Genomic DNA, 22729 nt, shown 5'->3' on the forward strand with positions numbered 1-22729 from the left:
GTGACATAGACAGTGGATCAAGTGCACCCTCAGCAAGTTTGCAAATGACACCAAGCTGAGTGGTGCAGTTGATATAGCAGAAGGAAGGGATGCCATCCATAGGGACCTGGACAGGCTGGGGAAGTGGGCCCACATGAACCTAATGAGGTTCAACAAGTCCAAGTGCAAGGTGCTGTACCTGGGTTGGGACAATCCCAGACATGAGCACAGACTGGGGGAAGAACTCACTGAGAGCAGCCCTGCAGAGAAGGACTTGGGGGCTCTGGTAGATGAAAGGCTCAACAAGAGCCAGCAGTGCGTGCTTGCAGCCCAGAAGGCCAACTGTGTCCTGGGCTGCATCACCAGAAGAGTGGCCAGCAGGGCAAGGGAGGTGATTGTGCTCCTCTGCTCTGCCCTTGTGAGGGCCCTCCTGGAGTGCTGTGTCCAGGTCTGGGGCACCCAGCACAAGAAGGATATGGGGCTGTTCGAACAGGTCCAGAGGAGGGCCACAAAGGTGGTTAGAGGGCTGGAGCTCCTCTCCTATGAAGAAAGGCTGAGAGAGATGGGGATGTTCAGCCTGGAGAAGAGAAAGCTCTGGGGAGACCTCATTGTGGCCTTTCAGTACTTAAAGGGGGCTTATAACAAAGATGGAAAATGACTTTTTACTAGGGCAGATAATGGTAGGACAAGGGGAATGGTTTTAAACTAAAAGAGGGGAGACTTAGATTAGAGGTTAGGAGGAAAATTTTCACCCAGAGGGTGCTGAGGCACTAACACAAGCTGCCCAGAGAAGCTGTGGATGCCCCATCCCTGGAGGTGTTCAAGGCCAGGCTGGATGGGGCTATCAGCAACTTGACCTAGAGAGTGGCATCGCGTCCCATGGCAGGGCGTTGGAACAAGGTGATCTTCAAGGTCCCTTCCAACCCAAGCCAGTCTGTGATTCTATTACATGATTCAATTCTAGGAGTCCTTCCATAACAGGGCCTTAGCTACCAGCACCTACTGCCTTCACCGTGAATTCAATATGATTAAATGATACAACACATTCAGAACAGCAATGCAAATTTATATTTTTTATATCTAAAAACTTCATAGTTGAAATAAAGTTGTACAGTGTGGCAATAACATTAAAAGATTCTTCCTTTCTGAGAGAAAAGTATTTTCTTCGGAAAGCGTTTAATTAAAAATACATGTTTGCTGCAAATGCTAGACATTTTGACTACGGAACGAGCTCTAATTTTCTCATGGTGCTAAACCACAGAAGGAAGCAGTTAGCACTGATATTTGGAATGTCACCTAATAGCGATAAAACAAATCAGAAACATTTGGATGAAATCGGTGGGAAAACATATGGCTCCGTTCTGTAACTAGATATTAACATTCGACCTTTGGGGAAATGCAAGGAGATAACTGCCACCACATCCTCATTGTGAGCGAGGGACTGCAGAATCAGCATATGTTTCTACATAAGCAGTGTGTAAAATGTTTATTCTGAGCACAAAACTTCAAGGTCAGTCCAAAATTCTGTAGTCATTGGAACAGGTCCCATAACTTCTGCAGTCTGCAAATCGTGATCCTATTGGATATAAGATAACTAATCTTCATTGTTTAATGCCTTTATTGAATGTAGCTCTGCTCTTTCTAAATGATATAGCATGCTCTGGCATGTCCCAGTCGTCCAAATCTCCAATGGGAGTGCTGGAGTAGTACACACACACAAAAAAAAGCAAACACCAACTATGATATACAACTGCAATCATATCTGACCAAGGTTTTTTATTTATTTTTTTAATTATTTTTGCAGGCTGAAAAGGCTTCTGCTGAATATATACCTAAACTGGCCATTCTTCCCACACAGTTACTAAGCTAGTACCAGTTAATCCCACATTTCTAATTTCCCGAGAGCCTTGGCCTATTTGTAGCCCCTACAAAAGCTAGTAGAAATCCTAGTTCCAGTGAAATCAGGGAGACTTGATTTCTGACAGAAATCAGAAAGTCATTGACTGCAACAGTGAGATTCAGCACATCTGAATTTCAGGTGCCCATAATGTGGGTATTGATGGGCATCAGCTCTATGTATTTCCCTTAAGCCAACAGAACAGCTAGTAGAGTCTAAATAGGATTTCATCTCATCCTAAATCCTTATTTACATCTGATTACTTAAGCACTGTGTTGGACACTACTGACCTGCATTTGAGTCACTACTACTGCAGATGTCTAAGCTCCTGTGCTCACATGCACATCCCTGTATGGTCGACAAGTGAAGTTAGGCTGAGCTGAATCCCGTCTCTGGATTTTGTTCATGTATAACCTTGCTACTGCAGAGGCACACTGGCAGCTCTCTGCTGTTCTAGGCCACAAGTGAGCTTAATTTAAGAAAAAAAATATGTCTTTAATAGGAGTTTACCCTAAGGCACTTATGGCAACCGGTGAAAAGATGTGTTGACAGGAACAGATGAGAATCACAGAACGGTTTGAGTTAGAAGGGACCTTAAAGCTCATCTAGTTCCACCCTCCCTGTCATGGGCAGGGACACCTCCACTAGACCAGGTTGCCCAAAGCCCCATCCAGCCTCTGAGTGAAGAATTTCTTCCTTACAGCTATTCCAAATATACCCTATTTAGTTTAAAATTATTTCTTCTTGTCCTATCACTACATTCCCTGACAAAGACTCCCTCCCCAGCTTTCCTGTAGGCCCTCTTTAGTTACTGGAAGGCCTCTATATGGTTTCCCCAGAACCTCTTCTTCTCCAGGCTGAACAACTCCAACTCTCTCAGCCACTCTTCATAGAAGAGGTGCTCCACCCCTTGGATCATCCTCATGGCCCTCCTCTGGGCTTACTCCAACAGATCCACATCCTTCTTATGCTGAGGGCCCCAGAGCTGAACGCAGCACTCCAGGTGGGGATCTCAAGAGAGCAGAGCAGAGGGGGAGAATCACCTCCCTCGCTCTGCTGGCCACGCTGCTTTTGATGCAGCCCAGGATACGGTTGGCTTTCTGGGCTACGAGTGCACACTGCTGCCTCATGTTGAGATTCTCATCAACCACCACCCCCAGGTCCTTCTCAGGGCTGCTCTCCATCCATTCTCCACCCAGCCTGTATTTGTGCCTAGGACTGCCCTGGCGCAAATGCAAGACCTTGCACTTGGCCTTGTTGAATCTCATGAGGTTTGCACAGGCCCACCTCTCCAGCCTGTCCAGCTGTGCGTCGACTGCACCACAGAGCTTGCTGAGGGTGCACTTAATGCAACTGTCCACATCACCAACAAAGATATTAAATAGTGCCAGTCCCGATAATGACCCTGAGGAACACTTCATCACTGGTCATTGAGACACTGACAGCAACTCTTTCAGTACAACCATCCACCCAATTCCTTACCCACCAAGTGGTTCATCCATCAAATCCACATCTCTCCAATTTAGAGACAAGGATGTTGTGCAGCACAGCATCAAATGCTCTGCACAAGTCCAGGTAGATGACGGCAGTTACTCCTCCCTTATCCACCAACACCGTAACCCCATTGTAGAAAGCCACCACATTCATCAGGCATGATTTTCCCTCAGTGAAGCTTTATTGGCTGCCACCAATCACCTCCTTATTTTCCATGTGCCCTAGCTGTACTAAAAATCTATTTAAAAGGAATTCCAGTGAACCTAGAAATATTTACTGATTTTGACTTGGCATTGGAGACACAAAGTCGCCTCTTACAGACTTATGAAATTCTCATCTTTGCACTGGCCCTCTTCCTTTAGCTGGCAGTTTTACTTTCCAAAATTTGTATAAAGAAGACAGTACATGTATTTGCAGGAGTTGATGTCTGGGGTCTTATCCTCCAAAAACCTGCCACTGACAATACCCACCATCCCAATATCTAGCCCAGTCGTAGCCATCTCAACTGAAGTTCCCTAAAAGGTCGTGGTCAGATCTCTATGTAATTTAATAATCAGCCCCTAATATACATCATTAAGCTCTTATTAATAAACTTTGAACTACAGTAAAGCATTAGCCACAACTGATATTACAGAATTAGCACCAAATCGATTCTGAGCTAAATCCTGAATAAAAAACTGCTGCTGGCTGAGAGCACTAACAGGGACCGAAACTGAAGCACTTGTTCTCTGAAGAGAAGAAGTTAAAGCACTGCACATCTGCATCATGGAGTTCAGCTACACTTTGCATGTAAAACAAATAAATCACCCATCCAAGTCACTCCAAAAAAAAAATAAATAAATAAAAAGCTTTAATATTTGACTATGAAAACCCTGTAATTTTACTAAATACAACATAAAACAAGAATGAGGGTTAGAGACTAAGCAGCTTTTCCAGTGTTTGCTGTCTGCTCTGCCCCTTCGCACCACCTGAGAAGCACAGTGAGAACAGAGATTGCTTTCTGTCTGGAGGAAACTGTTAGCAGGCAGAAACATGGCACAGGTGACTTGTATCCCCCCTCTCACTCCACTACCAGAGTATCAGCATGTCAGGACAGAGGCAGAAACGTTGCTGTCCTCCATCCCCTAATCTACTCATAACAAGGAAGGAGCAAAGAATCATGCTGCCAAAATCAGCTCTCTACAACCTAACCTCTCAGATGGTTCTCTTTAATGCTGAGTGTTAGTTCAATGCATCCAAGAGAATCTGGCTGAATTTTACTGAGGTATGCTTTTTTCTTTTTTTTTTCTTTTTATTTTTTTTTTTATTTTTAATAAGTAAGGCAGAAGATCACAGAAACTGGTGGAAGACAAAAATGTTTCTCAGACAGAAGATTCTCATTTGTAGTTCCATTAATCCCCATAAATTCCATAATCTCCATAAGTGCCATCATTCATTACCTATATGGTGAATTTTGATGTCACTCATCTCAGTTAGGACTTTTTCTTAAAAAAAAAAAAAATCTTTTTTTTTTCATCTTTTTCATCAAAAGAAAATGAGACTCAAAATATTTATTTTCTCTAGATGTGCAATTAAACAGAGAGTGGAGAGAAAGTGAACAAACAACTAGGGGACTGCATGCTCTGAAGGAAGTCCCCCCATGCCTCCTATTAGTGGTTTAGTTTCCCAGTGGTGTATTTGTATGGATACATAAGGATATATCCATACATATGTGTATCCATACATATCTATATCCATACAGATAGAGGCAAAGAGAGATAGATATCTATCTCAATCACCAAGGATTTTATTTTTCAAAAGCTGACCACTGAATTCCAGTGGGGAATGCCCAAAAAGTTTCAGGTTTAGATTTTAATAGTCCTAATGTTGTTGAATTATTATTCCTTAAAGCTAGGCAGGCACATGTTTCTTGTGAACAGAGAAACTAAGATATAGGATGCATTTAAGTAACTTACAGCCACAGTCTGTGGCAACACTCAAAGCAGAGCTTTGTTCTTGGGGTCTGCAATCTTGTAACTCTTACATGGTTGCTTCCTTCCATTTTGTCACAAGATAAACATACGTCAGTCAACCACATGCTGACAGACCCAGAATAAGCTACTAAGAAAACACTAAATAAAATAGGATATTAGAACCTTGAAAAGACAGTCCTTCCAAAAGAGTTTCAGAAAAAAAAAGTGTAGAACAGCACTGTGATGTAGTCCAACAGTGATGGAACAGAAAGGGACTTAGCATCAGCTTACATGTTTACAACATCCTCACCTCCTTCTCCCTGAAGTAGGGACCAAATTTCTCCCCTTACGCCAGTGGACAGGTTAAATGAGGATTCAGAGTACTGCTTCTGATAAAGCTGCCTGAGAAACAGAGTTCCAGTTCTTTTCTGCTTCCCCAATCCACAAGATAACTTAATTTATAAGAAAGAGCAACTGCTAAGAGATTATTTGAAAGATAACCAATATCTTTATGAATCCAAGAGCTAACCAGTGGGATTAGCTGGGATCCAACTTTCAGAATAAAACACAGCATTGTTTTGAGACCTGATACTTTTCAAGACACCGGGTCAAAGTGAATCAGAGGGGAGACGAAAGATGAAATCTGACTGCAAAAAAGAGGTCAGATGTCCTTAGGACAACGGGAGGAAGGTAGTAAAAATCTGCAATGTGTAAAACTGGAACAGCTCACTTTCTAGTGGTACAGAACGTTCCCTGTTTTTTGGAGGTGAATTATGACAAAATAGGCCTTCAACAGGTCAGCAGCTCCCAAAAATTAACAATCTGTTATTTTGGCAACGGTTTGCTGCTTAACAGAAGAGGCCCCAGGCCTCCGGGTCATACACATCTCAACCCAGAAAAACATGAAAAGTGTAATTATTTGTATTAATGAAAACTGAGGAACAGCTTGTGATTTCTGAATTATTGCAACAAACCATGAATGATGTATGAGAATTAAAATTCCCTGTCCGATTCACAGAGAAGAAAGACACTGTTGCATTCAGCATGTGGAGGCAGAGATGCACAATTGCAAGCTCAGGGAGATGGCCAGCAAAGTTTACCACGCCCAGCAGGCCCTCAAAGATTACCAAACAAGCACTCCAGGAAACTCAAGTATGCTCTGAAGTTGTTTAAGTTTCCTTACTGTTTTCAATGCACAATCCCTTAGGCTAAACTCCCTATGTAGCCAGCTAGCTGGAGCCTGTACAAAGAAATCCTGCTTCATACGAAATACCTAAGTAGGGGGAAAAAAAAACTTTAAAGGCTTTTCGAGATATTTCGAGGGGAAACATGAAATAGCCCTCACTTTCCCTTCAACTCCTTGTGCATCCTGAAAGTTTTTCTTATGAGATATGCGTTGCTAGAAGCCAGAGGCAAGCACAGCCTCTGATCCTGTCCTGACCTGGGTGTCTTAGGTTTGAGCCTGCCCGGTGCTGAGCACTCTGGCTCTGGTCTGTGCACTTAACTTCCATCAGCTGAGTATGCTCAGCAAAAACAATACTGAGGCTGTTCAAGGGCTGAAAACTACATGTGGCTTTACTACATGTTCCTAGACCAGTTCTGCTGTGCTCCACCCAGGACGCTCTGAGGTTGCCAGAAAACAATAAATCAATACGGCCACGTGAATTGAACTGAAGTCTGACATGCAGCTTCCCAGTAGGAAAATTTCCACTTTTACTCAAAATATTATTATTAATAAGCATCGTATACTGCCTATTAAAAGCTGTGCGTTGCTAGTAAGTATAGTCATCTATCCTGACATTTATGATTACAGAAAACCAGCAGTAACAGTCTGTAAAGTTACTTCAGCCTTTTTGCCTTAAATCTTCTTCTTGGCAATGGCTGGGCTTTGAAACTGTGCTTTGGATTGGGAGCGGGCTTATTTATGGTCATTTAATACAAGAAAGTTGGAAAATATTGCTCAATGAGAGATCTGGAGAGGCTTGCTGATTTAGCTCCTGATGCATTTGTAACTTTCTTGACTGTTTTCTAAGTACGTGCAACCTGGTGAAGTAATTGGTTTGCTTCTTGTGTGTTAATCATTAGCGTTAAGATAGGAAGCTGACACTAAATCATGAAATCGGCTCCCCACAAGCTAGAGACAGGTGACCCGACTCATTATACTCCTGAGCACAAGCATATCTTTACACACGAGCAGAATTAATGAGAACTGTTATCTGAATTAGGGGATCTGATAAACATCCTCTCTTTAATTCCCCGAGCAACCTGACCTAACTTTGAAGCCAACTCTGCCGTGAGCTCGGGGCTGCAGGGTGATTACATGACCTCCAGAGGTTCCTCCCAGTGTAAGTTTTTTCTATTTGATTTACTACCTCTCCCTCCATGGGACGGGGGAGTCCTGTTTGCCAGTTCTGTGGTAAGGATGGAAAAAAAGCAAACATTCCCCTGCTTCAGTTCACAGGCTTATTGTTAATTAAACTCCTCTAGTGAACACAGATTTACCCTAAAATGCTGGGCCATAAATTGGGGCATCTAAGATACAGCGAAGTGTCCCAATGTACTCTACTCCACAAAGGGAAAAAAATAAAATAAAACAAAACAAAAAAAATGGTATAGTAACATCCTGTAACAACATCCTACCCTGAAGCACCTACAGTGACCAGAGGATGTCCAATAGATTCAACAACCCTCAAGAGCTTGCAGGACCTAGCCAGGAAGACAACACATTTGGCTTTTAGAAACAGATAGTGCCATTAAACCAGTTAAGTTTCTAAACTACTCAGAAGAAAGCCAGGAAAGGAAATTCCTAACAGAAGAAGTGGAGAGGGAGCAGTTATTTAAGAAACAATGCTAAATTTCAAAACATAGGAGTTACTTTTTAGCAAGTAACACCACTAACATTTTTGTCTAAGTACCCTTCATTCCTACCACCCATTAATAACAACGTTTCTCTCTCCTTCGCCAGTCACAGTTTTAAGTAAAATAAATCAGAAGCCCCCCAAACTTCAAAGGGCACATACTTCAAAGGGCATGTCTGCTTTTTCTTTTTCCTCCTTCTCTTCGTATCTCTTAAGCAGCCACACTTTAACTCACATTTATCCTTGACACCTTCATCAGCCAAAGCTTTCACTAACTGTTCAGTGAGGAAATCATTATCGAGCCCAAATACCTGTAGAACAATGAAGTGTAATAATTTCCTCAATTTAAGCATAACATTTTAGGAAATCAACCCTGTAACCAAACTTAAATTACAGTTGACACTCCCAGATGTGCAGTCATTCCAACAGTGTGGGATTTTTTTTTTATTTTTTATTTTACAGACAATATTTGAATGGGCCTAAAGGGCAGACATAAAGGGTTCAGGCACATATATCATTTAGGTTTAATCACCAGAGCTTTCTATTTCAATCAAAGGAAAAAAAATGGTGGTAACTATAATCCATATCCACAATACCTAACACTCTTGTTCGTGAAGAACACTTGGAATTCAGGAGCACACTCTGTGTTTAAGGCAGTGAAATGCTCAGAGCCCTAAATGCAGAGAACTATTTCAGTAATCGCTGTGCAGAACCTGGACTGCACCTAAAGAGTGCACTGTAGAAGGAGTCTTAAACTAACTTAAATAAATAGTAAATCCACTGACTGAACACCAAAAAAAAAAAAAACCTCAAGTACTAATAAAAGCCATAAATCTATGGTACAGTTAACAAGTTCTTTGTTTGACTTGGATCTCACTGTACCCACTGTCTGTAAGAGAATGAGGCCTTAGATAAATCAAGGGTATCAGAAGGAGACTACACAGGGACTGTAGTTTATTCCAATGAATATCTACTATTTAGTTCATTTTTAACTTCTCTATCCAAGTGTATAAAGGAAAAAGAGAATAACTCCAGAAGAGTCCTCACAATCTTTTCTTTGTTTCTTTTATAGCTCTTTCCTGTCCTATTTTTGTCAACGTTAGGCTCTGAGCTAGCAAACGTATACAAACACATTTTATTATTCAGACCACTACTCCTCCTGAATTAAGGAACACTTTTCATGTGAAAAGTGTGTTCGGTGCACAGGGCTTTGCATGATTTGAACCATGAACTTCCAACACTTCTGATTAATTCCTTTCTTACACTGCTCCTAAGAAAATGTGCATACTAGCAACAGACAGAAAAAATAAGTCATTGTCTATAAAAAGGTAGAACAGAATAAAACTTCAAGATTTTGATATGACCTGCTTCAGGGATATTCCAGATGCTTTCAGTGTTCATCAGCTGTTGCTGTAATAGGTACTTAAAATATTTTGAGTTAAGAATGAGGAATTATTTAGCAGTTTCCACTCAGGTTATGAATAAAACAAGACTTATGTTCACCAAAAAAAAAGCAAATTCAGGAAACAAAGGCTTATGATAAGTATCTAATTCCGTTCTCAAAGAACAAAAAAACCCCATGAGGTTGGCCACAGCAGGCGAGCCCAAATGTCTGTTCAGCCCCATATTCTATCTCTGACAACAGCCAGCTCCAGATGTGTAGGAGAAGCAGAAGGACAGACAATGCCATTTCATAGAACCACAGCATAATTTGGAAGGGCTGTGACTTCTGGAGGTCATCCAGTCCAGTCCCCCACTAAAGCAGGGCTTCCCCTTCTAACTACTGCCAAGGTTTCTAACAGCTCAACCAGCTCTTGGTTCAGGAATTTCCTGAGCTAGAAGCAATGCCTTTGCACTTTCTTCATTATCTACTAGCAGATAGTCCAATAAAACCCTAATTTACCACCGCAGAAATTCCTTACCTCTATTGCTGCTGATGGATGTGTTCACAGAGTACAGTTTCAACCCTTCCTCACTCCTCCACAGCTCTACTACTGAGCTTCTGTACAACAGAGGGTACACCCCATTACAAAGCCCCAAACCTCAACCAGAAATCCAAAGCGGACAATTCAATTCTCCAGAGAGAAATGAGGGAAATTACACAAGACTGTGTTGCTCAGCTGCCTGCTGCCTTTGTTATTTGCCTCCAATTCCGGTGCTCATATATCCCAGTAGAGAAAAGCTATTTTTCCAAACCGAACTAAAACCAGAGCATTCAAAAGCCAAAACCCATTGCCACGGGCCCCTGGGTGGCACCATCAGTGTACGCAGCCCATTTCAGAAGCACCTAGGACACAGCAGTACAAGCTGCCTCCTCACTTTCTCATGTCAAAATAAAAGCTAGCTATTTGTCCTCACCATCAGGTCTGTCAAAGCGTAAACCTGATCCCACCAGTATTTGTGGGCGTCCAACCCCTGACTTCTGGAGGTGAGAGAGTTTCACAAAGCTTATCCCGTACAGCTTTCCAATAAGAAGTGCAACTATTTCTGTTTTTCAGGTGGGGAAAGTGGGGAAAGGGGATGAGCCAGGGGGTGAGCGTGATGCAGCTGTCCCAGCTGCTGCTCTGCCTGCGAGATCACGCAGCCTTGCCACAGCACAACGTGCTGGTCACCCTGTGGGCTTCCATGCAGTCGCTCTCAGCCACACGAAGCTTAAACCAAACTTTGCATCTCTGCATTGCCTGCTCCCGGTACGGCACAACCCATGAGGATACAAAAGCGGTGAACGCGTCGGATCATGCTCCTGCCTCTCCCTTTCTGCTACCCACAGATCCAGCCGCGGGGCACCCAGGAGAGCTGCTGTGAGCACCGCTCACCCCGCCAAGCCCGGGGCAGGGTGCATGGGTGTGCTCCCAGCAGGTGCTGCTGCTCATGCCACCCATGGCAGCGGCGTCGGGCAGCGGGCTGCTGTGCCAGGGCAGCTCCCCAGCCCTTCACCCGCGCACAGCGTACTCAATCTGGCTCTAATTAGCCCCGGCAGCTTTCTGCTTGTAATAAAAGCTTTGTGCGGGGCGTGTGCTTGGGGGCCAGGAGAGCGGTACGGGGTGCAGCGAGCCCCTGGGGCGCAGCCACCGCTCTCCCGCGGGGCTCTCGCTCGGGAGGGCTTCGGGCCACCGAGCTCGTCCCCTCCCGGGGTCGCCTCCTCCTCCTCTTCTTCCTCCTCCTCCTCCTCCTTCTCGGCTTACTTACACCGGGGTCGGCCGGCAGGGAAACTCGTTCCAGGCGCACTTGTACTGGGCCTGGACGTAGCTCTCCGTCCCGTCCAGCACCGAGCAGCTGACGTTCCTGTTCACGATGTAGGCGCACCAGTTCCTAGCGGGGAAGGGGAGACGGGACAAGCGGCATCAGCCCGGGGCGGAGGCGACATGGAGCGGAGGGAAAGGGGAGGGAAGGGGGGACCCATCCCCATCCCCATCCCCATCCGCATCCCGCACGCCCCCGGGGGGGCTCGGCGCTACTCACTTGCTGCGGGAGCCCGGCCGCGAGTACCGCAGGTGCGGGGTGGCTCGGCTGAGCCCGGCGCCCAGGGCGAGCAGCAGCGGCAGCGCCCAGCCCGAGGGCGCCGCGGGGCCGGGGCACAGCAGCTCCATGGGGCCGGCCGCTGCCTCTCCGCCGGCTCCCCGCGGCCGTCTGTCCGGCCGGCCCTCCGCCCGCCCGCCCGCAGCTCCCCGACTGACGCAAATCCCCCCCTTCTCCACCCCGGTGCCGCCCCTCCGCGGTGGCTCCGCGCCCCTCCGGCCCCGCTGCCGCCGCTCCCCTCCACCCCTGCCGGGCCGCGGCCGGCCGGCCCCGCTCGCCCGCAGCCCCCCTCGCTCCCCCAGCGATGTCTAAATCCTTCCAAAAGCCTGCTAAGCTCTTTGGTGTGAGGGGGAGCTTGCAACGGTGAGACGGTTGCTCCCTTGCACCCTGCAGCGAGCATCGCAACAGCAGTAAGACATTGTTTTAAACTACCCCATGCAGGTACAAAATATCATAACACATGTAAATGTTAGTTCAGAAATTCAGCTTTTAGACAAGTGATGTGGTTTAGGCCATTAATCATGAGGTGAATCCTGTGCTGAGCAGAGAAAGTTATTGAAATTCATTCATGTTGCACTCTTCTTCAGGCACCTGGACTGGGTTACCTGCCCGTGCCAAGCAGCCTGCGTTGGGTCCCACCAGCCTCCAGACCACAGGGAGGCCCCTCTGTCCTCATCAGCTCCCGTTCTTCTGAAGTGCTTCCTTTTGATGGCCACAGGCACATTGCACTGTGGTTTTAGAGGCAGAGCCTGTGCTGTGCTTGTGCAGCATGTGGGAGGCCCAGAGCCATCCTCTGGATGCAGAGGTGATGTGAGCACTGGTGTCCACAGAGGCTCGTACACGGCCACTTCGTGTCCTGCTATGGATCCTGCTTGTTCAATGCTCCCTTCAGTAGCACCGGTAGCTTGATGGGCTTCTGCATCAACCCTCAGACATAACTGCTCGTGGGACCATGTAGTCAGCTGCAGTGTGAAGCTGAAGTGTTACAGAACAAGTGTTTCTTCTGCATTTTTTTTTTTGACCCAGAAGCATTTTTTTCTGACCCAGGAGCAGGAGCTGTAGGGATGTTTCAGGGCTTCATGACGGATACAGGGTAGGGGCTTGGGAGCCCTGTGTTGAGGGGTAAAATCTTGAAAGCCACCAAGCCTGGACTCAGCACAACTGAATAAAGCTGCGGGGCTGGGGCAGCACAGGCTGCTCCTGCCAGAGGGAAAGAAAGGGAAGGGAAGGAGGGAACAGTGCTTGGGTGGAGAGCCGAGAGGTCAGGCAGCTACCATGAGGTCGATGGAAGATTTGGAAGAGATTGCTGCTGCTGCTGAGTGTGATCCCAGCCCAGCCACGTGCTCCAAAGCCTCCCTTAGCCACAGCTGCCTCTCTGGCTTTCTAGGTCTCAAACAAAGCAGGCAGCAGGGCCGGGCCCTTTCTTCTGCTCTAGGCAATGGCCTGCTTTCAGCTGTAGACCTGGTTGTCTGCCTAGACTTGCCCAAACAGGTAGATTTCATCTGCTGGTCTTACAGTTGGCCTCATCCAACTATTTCACTTGCTCACCCTCTGGGTATGACAGGAAAATAAGCTTTACACACAGAGGTCAAAATTATGCTTTCAGAGAGTTTTTTAATAATTGTCTCACTGGGAACATACACGAAAGCTTTCTGCCCACAACCCCCAAGAAAAACTTGTCCAACTACAGGTGCACAACAATACTTTACTGGTGATAAGCAGAAATGGGAAAACCTGAGGTTATTGCTGTCATTTCAGTGCATCCTGTTTCACCTGAAAAAAATGGCGTCCTCCTAACAGCTCTGCAGCTCCTTTGGAGAGGGCAACATGTCACTGTCTAAGAAACTACACCTCAGGCAAAGGTTAAGCAATTTACCGTGCCACTGTTTGCATTTGCAATAGCATGACATTCAGGCATCATGAATTCTGCTGGCAGAAATTATTTGGAGTTTCTCCAGCCCAAAGAAAGCAAGACTACAATTCAGTCCCTAAAAAGTAACAATGAAGGCCCTTCTTCCTTTTTCCCCTCCTCATCCAGTCAAGGAGCTCTTGAAGTTGGTCCTTTTCCAGAAGTGATGAGCAACATGGAAGAGCTGTATGTCTTCCCACAAAGGGAAAGTCATGAAATAATGAAAGGCTGAGGTCATGCCCATCTTGAGAATGACTCCACAGGACAAAAATTAACAGGCTGATTTAAACAAAACGAGCAGGAAACAACAGCATGTTGCCATACACAAAGCACAGAGTTTATGTCTTGGTGCAGGAAGATAAAGCAGGTGTGGCTTGATTTGCCATGAGAGCACCCTTCTGACCTGCAAACTGAAGACTTGCCTGGTTATAGGATCAATGCAATCAAGGATTAATGTAATCAGGATCAATGTAATACAGGACACGATTGGAATGGAGAATCCCTGTAGCCTTCTGCTTACCTCTTGGATGTGCAGGTAATGAGGCAGGAGTTGCCTGTAACTGCAGGACCCTGTCCTTGGAAAAATATTTATTTACTCAGGAACCATGCAAGAAAGTCTCTCCTGTTTTCTGATGTAGAGGGGTTGTCCCTTTGCTGTTTGGATCAACCAGTTTGTAAATATTATGGAAGAGGACTTTGATAGCTTTTACTGCATTTACTTTGCCATTACTTTAAAAGGACACATGAAGCTTCTGCTGCTACAAAGCATGGCATATCTTTGGGTTTGTTTCATTTCAAATAAACCATAACAATGGAAGCCAAAATCCTGCAGGACCCTTCACTGCTCCTCAGTGACACCAGAGATCTGTGGGAACTTGGATGCGAACGCTATGGCAGAGAGTGAAGTTTTGTGTGTGGCTGTGTGGTGGCTCAGTAAGGCAGTGACAGCAGAGGATGACTTGTTCTGAGAAGTATTGAGCTGAATGGAAATGGATGAATTTGGGCAGATGTTTAGAATTTACTTCAACGCCTATGATATTCACACTGGGCCTATGATATCAGCTGATACAACAGCAACCAGAACACAAATTTGGCTTTGCCAGGAGAATTTTCAACTCAGGTGCACGCTGAACATGTGCTTCAAGCTCTGCTCATGGCTGCATTTTTTCTATGGGTGTAACTAGCTTTATTTCAGAGTGTAAGTATTAATGTTAATATTGCTTTCAAGGAGACAGCAACGTTCACACTTTATTTTTCTGTGCTGCATCCTCTCATCTCTGAAATTCACAGAAATCCCAAGACAGATGTTTCTTACAGTACATGGAAAGCATCCTGCACCCCTCCCTCCAAAAGGAGTGTGTAATCTGCAAGTGCACCGAGAAGGGCTTTGGTGACTGGAGAGGTCATAGCACGGGTCCCTGGAACACAGAGATCACAGATGTGAGTCCATAAATCCCTTTAAATTATTTTGAAGTGCATCTCCCTTTACTGAGCTGCCTGGGTGTGTTTTCAGCACCAAGATCAACTGCACTTTCATGCTTTGTAACAGGATAATGATGGGAAAGCAGCTAGGGCCATGTGCAAGGGCCTGCCAAAGAGGGAAAAGTGCATAGAGTGGGAGGCAGAATAAATAGCAAAAACATTATCAGAGTATTTACTACAGAAATCCAAAAGACAAATGTGTCTTTAATAGCATGCAGCATGGACAGGCTGCCTGTTCTCCCTTTCGCGACATATTCATCTTAACATCAATATTAACATTAACAATTATAATTGGAGTCTATGATTGGTGCCCTTCAACTTTTCTCAGCTCAGATAATGAGCTTTTTTTTTTTTTTTTTTCAATATATTTTTTTAAAATGATTCCCCACTGCAAGATTTGGGTTTCAGTTTTGAAATTTCTAGCTGTAGTCACCTGGCTGAAATCAGCCAGATGCATATTTAGCTGTAAATATTTAATGAAAATTAATGACCGAATGAAAAGTTGACGGATGTTAATGGCAGATGTTAATTTCATTAACATTAAGTCTGTAAAGGCTTAAACTCTGGAGCATGCAGAGAAAAAACAACCAAACAACAACAAACAAACACAACACACACACACAAACAAACCCAAACATTTGTGCTAGGTTAACTTCTTTAGACAGAAAAACAAATTAGTGTTTTACAAACAGCCCAAACATTGCCTGGTTGTGTCCATGTGTTTGTATTAAAAATGACACCAATTAAAAATGGACAAAATTATTGTTTTGGCTAGAGAACGAACTAAACAACTGCTCATCCCTGGGAACAGCTACCTGAGCACACCTTTACAGTCTACTGAAGGCTTCAGGCCCGGGACAGCAGAGATCAATATCCATTATCCTGCACCAAGAAGATGGTTGGTGAATTGCAAGCCACAAGTATTTCACGCTTGAGAAATGTTGTATCTGCTTTGTACTGTATAGGCGTGATTACTAAAGACAGGAGAAATAATGATTAAAGTCTCCACTAAAATACTCTCCTGTGTTACAGCATGCAAGGGCTGAACCTACTGTTACCGTGGAGCTCCTGGTACAGCAAGGCTGAAGCCTATGCAGAGAGAAGACATCCGACTGCAAGACAACAATCAGAAGGAAATATTTTAATGCTTCACAACACCTCTCACTGAAGAGCCCTGAGGCTGGCTGACACGTGAACAAAGGTGTAAGAAGTTAAACGGCACTGGAAAGAAGATCAGAGGAGATTGGCATTTCTTGGCAGACGGCCTGGGGGTTGGAGAATAGAGGAGGTATGGGGAAGAGATTTCTTTTTGTGTCTGCTTATCTTATGCTTATTGAAATTGGCAAGTGACTTCAGTGGAGAAGATGCACAGTGCTTTTTGGTTCTTTCCACAGCTGTGACCACTCTAACCTGCATGTGCAGCGGGGCAAAGCTGGTTCCTACAAAGCTACACCTGCTGCCTGCACACAGACCCTTCAAAAAAACCTGCTGACAACTAGCTGAAACATACTTAAAGACCAAGTCCAAAACAGCATGCATTGTTTACCCTTGCTGTAAGGAGTTTCTTCCAGTCTTGCTCATTATCAAATCAAGAATTGTCATATGTGGTTATAGACGTACTGGTTACTTTGGTTTGGATACCTCACCTCTGATGGTAGTGCAATACTTCAGTAAAAAGAATAAGAATCTCTTCCTGAAAACAAGAGGCAGAAATTATTCACCTAGATAAGACCTAAAATTATAATTCATAACATCTTTCTTGCTTCCTTGGAGAAAAGAACTCCCAGCCTAATAATTATTTTCCAATTAAGAAAAAAAAAAAAGGCTGCTATTTTTAAGGAGACACCCTGTATGTTTCTTCTGATTCCTTTATTTTTATTTATTTTTTCTTTTTCACTTGAAATCAAGATTAAATTTAACTTCTTTTCAAGTTGCACACTGTAAAGATTTAGGGTTCTTAAGGAGAGTTTGTGTTTTAAAATGAGCTAACCAAACACAAAAATGCCAGGAATATTTTAAGTAAGACCTCATTAGGTAAAGACCATGACTGCAAATATTTGTCGCCTCTCTGCAGGCACATCATGTTTTTAGAAGAGGATTTATATAGGCTAACTCATTTTTCTGCTTCAGCCATTTGGACACTCAGCAAATTTCTTCAGCTTCTCTGGTTTCTCCCTGTTTGCTCCCTCACACCACTCATTCTTTATCCTGTGAAATTTCACTGAGGTTATAGCGGCTCTTAGATGCAAAAAGCAAAATAAATAAAGGCAAGAACAAAACCCCAACCCCTTTTTTCTTCTGCCTTCTCCAGTCTTAGATTTTCACTGCATGCCGATGGTATGTGGCTGTTCTTAATCTCGAAAGCCATGACGCAAAACATATGAGGACAGCTTCTGGTGAACAAAGCCAAATGACAGCTCCAGGCCCCCAGTGCCTGCCGCTGGTGGTACTGCTCACAAGAAACAAAACTATGGGGAGGAAGGGGGAGGAGAATCCCTTTTGGGGATCACTCTCATTATCCTTCCCCATGGCAGACTTCTGCTGAATCATTCGCTCTACTCAGTCCCTGGAGGTTCATTCTCATGGGTTGATATTGGCAGCCTCCTACAAATACAGGATGAGGCTATCACGCTTTTATCTGCAAACAGACTCACTAAATGAGCACGACTCCCTCTACAATAGTAAAGCTATCACAATTCAATTCATAAAAATGAACACATAGATTCCACCCAAAGGAGTTTACAGTCAGACCAGAAGGCAGCAAATCCTATACTCCCTGTTTTCCAACACACCTGTAAGCTCCAGTACTGTCTTGTGACAAATCATATCCTGTTTTAATGTAATGTGAAATGCAAAGAAAAGTATCTGACAACTTTTCTTGCAGTTGCTTGTTATCATTTGAGAATTTCAAAGGAAGTGGCAATTCAAAAAAATAAGTTGAGAAAAAGGAAAGAAGATGTAGGGAAATGTAAATGGCTGCACAACAGTGTAATGGGATGAGGTGCAAAAAGGTATTGGAGGTAAGAAGGTGTGGAAAGAGGAGGTGGCGAGTACAGCAGGGTCTTGCACTGTTCATAGCTCAAATGCTATGAAACATTGTTATTCACACTTTTGCCTTAGTGTATTGCACTTTCTTTCTAACATGAATTTCTGTTCTTTTGGACTGAGAGGAAAGTGTTTATCTTTCCTCAGCCCCCCTGCCTGTTGGGGAGCAGTGAGTTGCAAATGTTGCATTGCGGAATCCTAATTGCCTTCTGTACCAATGTGTGGTGGCAAAGACAAATGTATCAAGAAGCATATTAAACTGGGAAAAAAAATGAAAGTTTGTATTTATTTTGCTCATAATTAAATATATACATATCTGTGTTTATTCTAGAGATAATTATAGAAATTAATATTGAGAAATGTTTCTCATTGTGTCAAAATTACGTGTTTAATCGTGCGCTAATCGGACTGCAAGACCCATTTGTATTTAATTTCTCAAGGCTGCAATTAAATAAGCTGGCGATAGCAGTGCTCTGTTTGGATCAGTTAAGCACTCCAAATCAGCCAAGGGCAACCTCCTTAAAGCAGGTAATTACTTCACTCCCACCAATTTTGATGGGAGTTAAAAGCCTGCATCTCCATGAGAACTAGAGATTAACCACCCAAGATTTGTTTCAATCAAACCTCTGTCAGATAACATCTCTGGATGCATTCATTTTATCCGTGGGCATTTTGTGCCTCACTGTCAGCTTCTGCTGGAAAGGTAGTTTATTTAAACAAAACCAAATATTCTCCTGTTCAGGCATGCTAGGTTAAAACAGTGAGTGCAGTGTCTTGGTCAGCACGGTGCATTGAGAACGGAGGAGTACAGAAGTGTTGTCCCCATAAAATGGCCTAGATTATTTCTTTCCAGTGGTGAGAGGGAGGTAGGTAGGTTTTAAACACCTGCCCCATAGCAAGCAATAAGCCATGAGAGTAACTGCAAGTTACATGAGGAATACTGAAATATATATTTAAACTCTCTCATCTTTAACCACTGAAGTTTCCATTCTTGCCCATAAATATATCAACACATTTTGGAACATCTCAGAGATTTCAGTAGTAGCTACTTAAGATATTTAAGTAGATACTTAGGTGGTAAGTTTTCTGGGAGCTTAGTTTTCAATTCCATTTTTCCCACTTGAGATCAAAACCTCCGGTGACATCAGTTCCTCTTGAGTCTCTCAGACACATCTTACACTGTTGTCCCAATGATCATTCTTGATCAGCCGCTGACTTGTATTTGTCTTTTACTGTTCAAAGGAAATCCCCGTTGCCAAAAGAGGGTGTGTCTTTTATATAATTTCAGAAGAGCAATGGCTACAGGAATGACGACTGATGGAAAATAAGTTATAAATGATGGACGCTGCTGGTGTGCTTCCTGTGTGGCGGAATGAAAAACGATGGATCAAATGACTGTAACACTTCCACTGCACAACAAGACTGTATGCAGCAGTGGTGAAATGAACTCATGATTTTAGAAAACTTGAAAGGACACGAGATATGAAGAATTTATGTATAGCAGTGTGTGTTCAAGAATGAACTCAGTCGTGGACTCAATTCAGGGCATCTGGCATTATTTACAACATTCGCTTCTACTTTTAGGAACGCAAAAATTTCAGGCCTTTGACTTTTATGACAGTTAAAAGTTAACCCAAGCATTAGGATGAACTCTGTCAGGGATTGTTAATCCTCTCTGTGCCTGTTGGTGTTAGGCTTTTCTGTTTATTCCCTTCAGCAATTTACAGAACAATACAATGGGGTCATTACTGTGCTAGGATAAGAAATGGTCGGGGAAGGAACCCTGTTGTTTTATATGTACCTGGCAGCAATGCTGGAGGATCTGAACAAAATCAGAGCTCCACTGTCTTCAGTGTTTTACAGCCACAAGCTTTGTGCCAAGGCCAGGTCTCTACAGAAAGTTTTGCCACTTCAGTTATAATAACAGAGTCAAAGCCAGAAAAAAATCTGTAGATTACTGATGTGGTTAATGTGCATAAACCAGTGCAGCGTACTTCAGTTTGGGAAGTGGTTAAACTCTGTGCCAGATGAAATTCCCCGTATTCCAGTGTAACAGCACCTCTGCTGAGGGTCGGGATCTAGGGGGAGGCATGGGCAGGAAGCAGAGAACAGGCAGGGAGTTTTGGTCGCTTCTTTCACATTGTGTACCTGTTTCTGAAAGAAATTTAAAGTTTGCTCATCGTTGCCATTTAAACATGCATTGTCTATCCTTTCTCTCCTTTCAGTTTTAAGTTGTGGAGCTAGAAGATGGTCTCTGCTGTGAGATGTTGCCTTTATGCCAACCTACACATTCATTCTGAACTGTTTGCTGATGTTCCTAACAATAGGGCACTTTAAGGCAAACATTCGGTTAATAAATTGTACCAGCTCATTCCTACCTTTTCCCTGAAATCTGTCATTAACAATTAATAATAAAGAAATAATGTAGCAGAGGCTGAAGCTATAGAGATATTTTCAAACTATGCTAGGGGAGAATAAATCCTCTGAGGTACATGAGGATACTTCCAAATCAGAGTGCAAAGAAGTCACTGCAAACTATTACAAGGTAATTTTACTGCAAGTAGTGCACGGCAGAAGATTATAGGGACAGTTCTCTTTTGTATAAGAAGATATCTGTATCAAGGAAGCCAAATGTCTAGAAACATCAGTTATTTACAATTGAAAATGTTTAGATTAATTTTAGATAACTTGCAAGAACCACTTCAGTGACTGCATCCAGAGAGAGCCAAACGTTCACTGCCTCTTATGTGAGTTGTCCTGCTTTGCTCTGAAAAAGTGGGAATGCTCCCAAGACCTTTATTCTTTGAGGAGTCTGACTTGTTCAACGGACTTGATAAGATACAACAGTGAGATCCTGATGGAGAGCAGCCTTATCTTTGTTGGAATATGGGATATATATTATTATATCAATCTTCTCTTCAAAAACGTGGCAGAAAAAGTAGTTCCTATGACTATTGAGCTTTGTTTGTCTTTACAGTTCTTTTTAGTACTGCAGCATCTCATGCATTTTGCGTTTTCATTCAAGCTCCAGTTCCTGGAATTCCAGCATGACTTGAGCACTTCAGATTGTATTGCAAGGAAAAGTTAGTTCTGGCATTCCCTTGCAGACAGTGATTTGAAAACCTGACTCACAACCATCCTACAGTCTCAGAAACAAGGCGGCAAGTACCAAGAATTATACATTTTTTTAAATCTGATGACTTTTAAGCCAATCTCCTGATTCATTTTATTGCAAGGGCTTTGCAGTAACAATGTCTTTATCCAGCTGCTTCAGACTTCCAACTCTCCTCTTGTCTGTTCTGGACTTGGCAATGCAGATTATTCTAAAGCACTATGTCCTATGTGGCATCCTAAGAGGCAGCTCAGGCTTTAACTAACTTCTCTAACCAGTTATGGAATTGCAGTTCTTCATACTGCTATCTCACAGTTCACCCTTCATTTACAATTAGTTTATTCCATTTTCCTTGTGTGTGAGATTTTTCTGGTAAACATCAGTTATCTGGGTTGAGTTACTCGTCTGAAACTTATTGAACAATACTTATGGTAGTGTAAAATAAAAGACTTTTTCCATCAATTCAATCTGTGGTGACTGGGTATCTATATTTCAGCTGCCATCTAAATCTACAGACAGCACTTCATGTATGAATCATTTGTTGGTGACTTGCAAAACTCTTCTGAGATGAGTAAGTGTTCAGTTTTTATAATTGCTTCCAGGTTTTCAGGTTTTAGTGATTCTAAGCGTGAGGAGCCCAGCTTAAGATTCAAGCCTAAATCTTTTGCATAGATATAACCTTTTGTTTTTAGAGAGTTACCAACATTTTAAAATAATAATTAAAAAAAAAAAAAAAGCTCACAGCCAAACATTGCAACATAGGTTGGACACACATCCAGGGGCGGAAACAAAACAAGCCTTTTCTACAAACTGTGTCTCTGGGGTCTGGTCCTGTTTTGCAACTGGCAAGAATATGGTTATAAAAGATATTATACTGACAACAAACTTAATTAGCTGCTGTTACGGACAGGGTTGTCTTGGGCCTTTTGGAGGCTAGGGGCCTCTCAGTGGTCAAGTCTACTTGATATCATCATCATGTACACAAATGGGAACCAAAAGAGCCACCTGAATGTATTCATTGGATAGAAATCCAGTGGGTTGATTTTCAAAAGTGTAGAATAACCAGGAACCCCCACAGGAGTCCTCTGCATTAGTACCTACAGGAATGAATCTTATTTAATCACATTTAATTTCTGTCCTAGGTGAAAAGACCATCCAGGGTCTTAAACAGAAGTTTAAGAAAGAAAAAAAATAATCAAGTGAAGTGACATCCAGTACTTCATCTTCAAAGCCTTTCTGATCCTTTGGCAGAGATAATCTGATAGTTCTTTTTCATCCTAAAGACTCTAGTTTCCATTTTACCTTTTGAGGGAACATTTATGTTTACCACTCACAAAGTCCTTTCTTAATCTTTACTAAATAAATATATATCTACAGAGAAACAGCAAGAATTAGAAAACAGTTCTTTTTAAAAAGGTCTGCAGACAGAGAAGATTATGCAGATGGAAGATCTAGATGTTATGAACTCTGAGATGGGATTAT

At 43.3% G+C, this 22729-nt stretch overlaps 1 protein-coding gene across 1 annotated transcript in view; it reads right to left on the reverse strand.

Annotated features, from left to right (window-relative positions):
- The window catches only part of EMILIN2 (elastin microfibril interfacer 2), a 38698-nt gene extending 26902 nt beyond the window's left edge, over nt 1–11796 (reverse strand). Inside the window, exons 1-2 of the mRNA XM_084282477.1 lie at nt 11643–11796; nt 11370–11492 (exon numbers count right to left, since the gene is read on the reverse strand). Of these exons, the coding sequence (XP_084138603.1) occupies nt 11370–11492; nt 11643–11770 (251 nt within the window). The 5' untranslated portion in view covers nt 11771–11796. The remainder of the gene's footprint in view (nt 1–11369; nt 11493–11642) is intronic.
- Between the last annotated feature and the right edge of the window lie 10933 nt (nt 11797–22729).

The sequence above is a fragment of the Netta rufina genome (genome assembly GCF_964035555.1).
Source record: "Netta rufina genome assembly, chromosome: 2".
In the NCBI taxonomy this organism is placed as follows: Eukaryota; Metazoa; Chordata; class Aves; order Anseriformes; family Anatidae; genus Netta; species Netta rufina.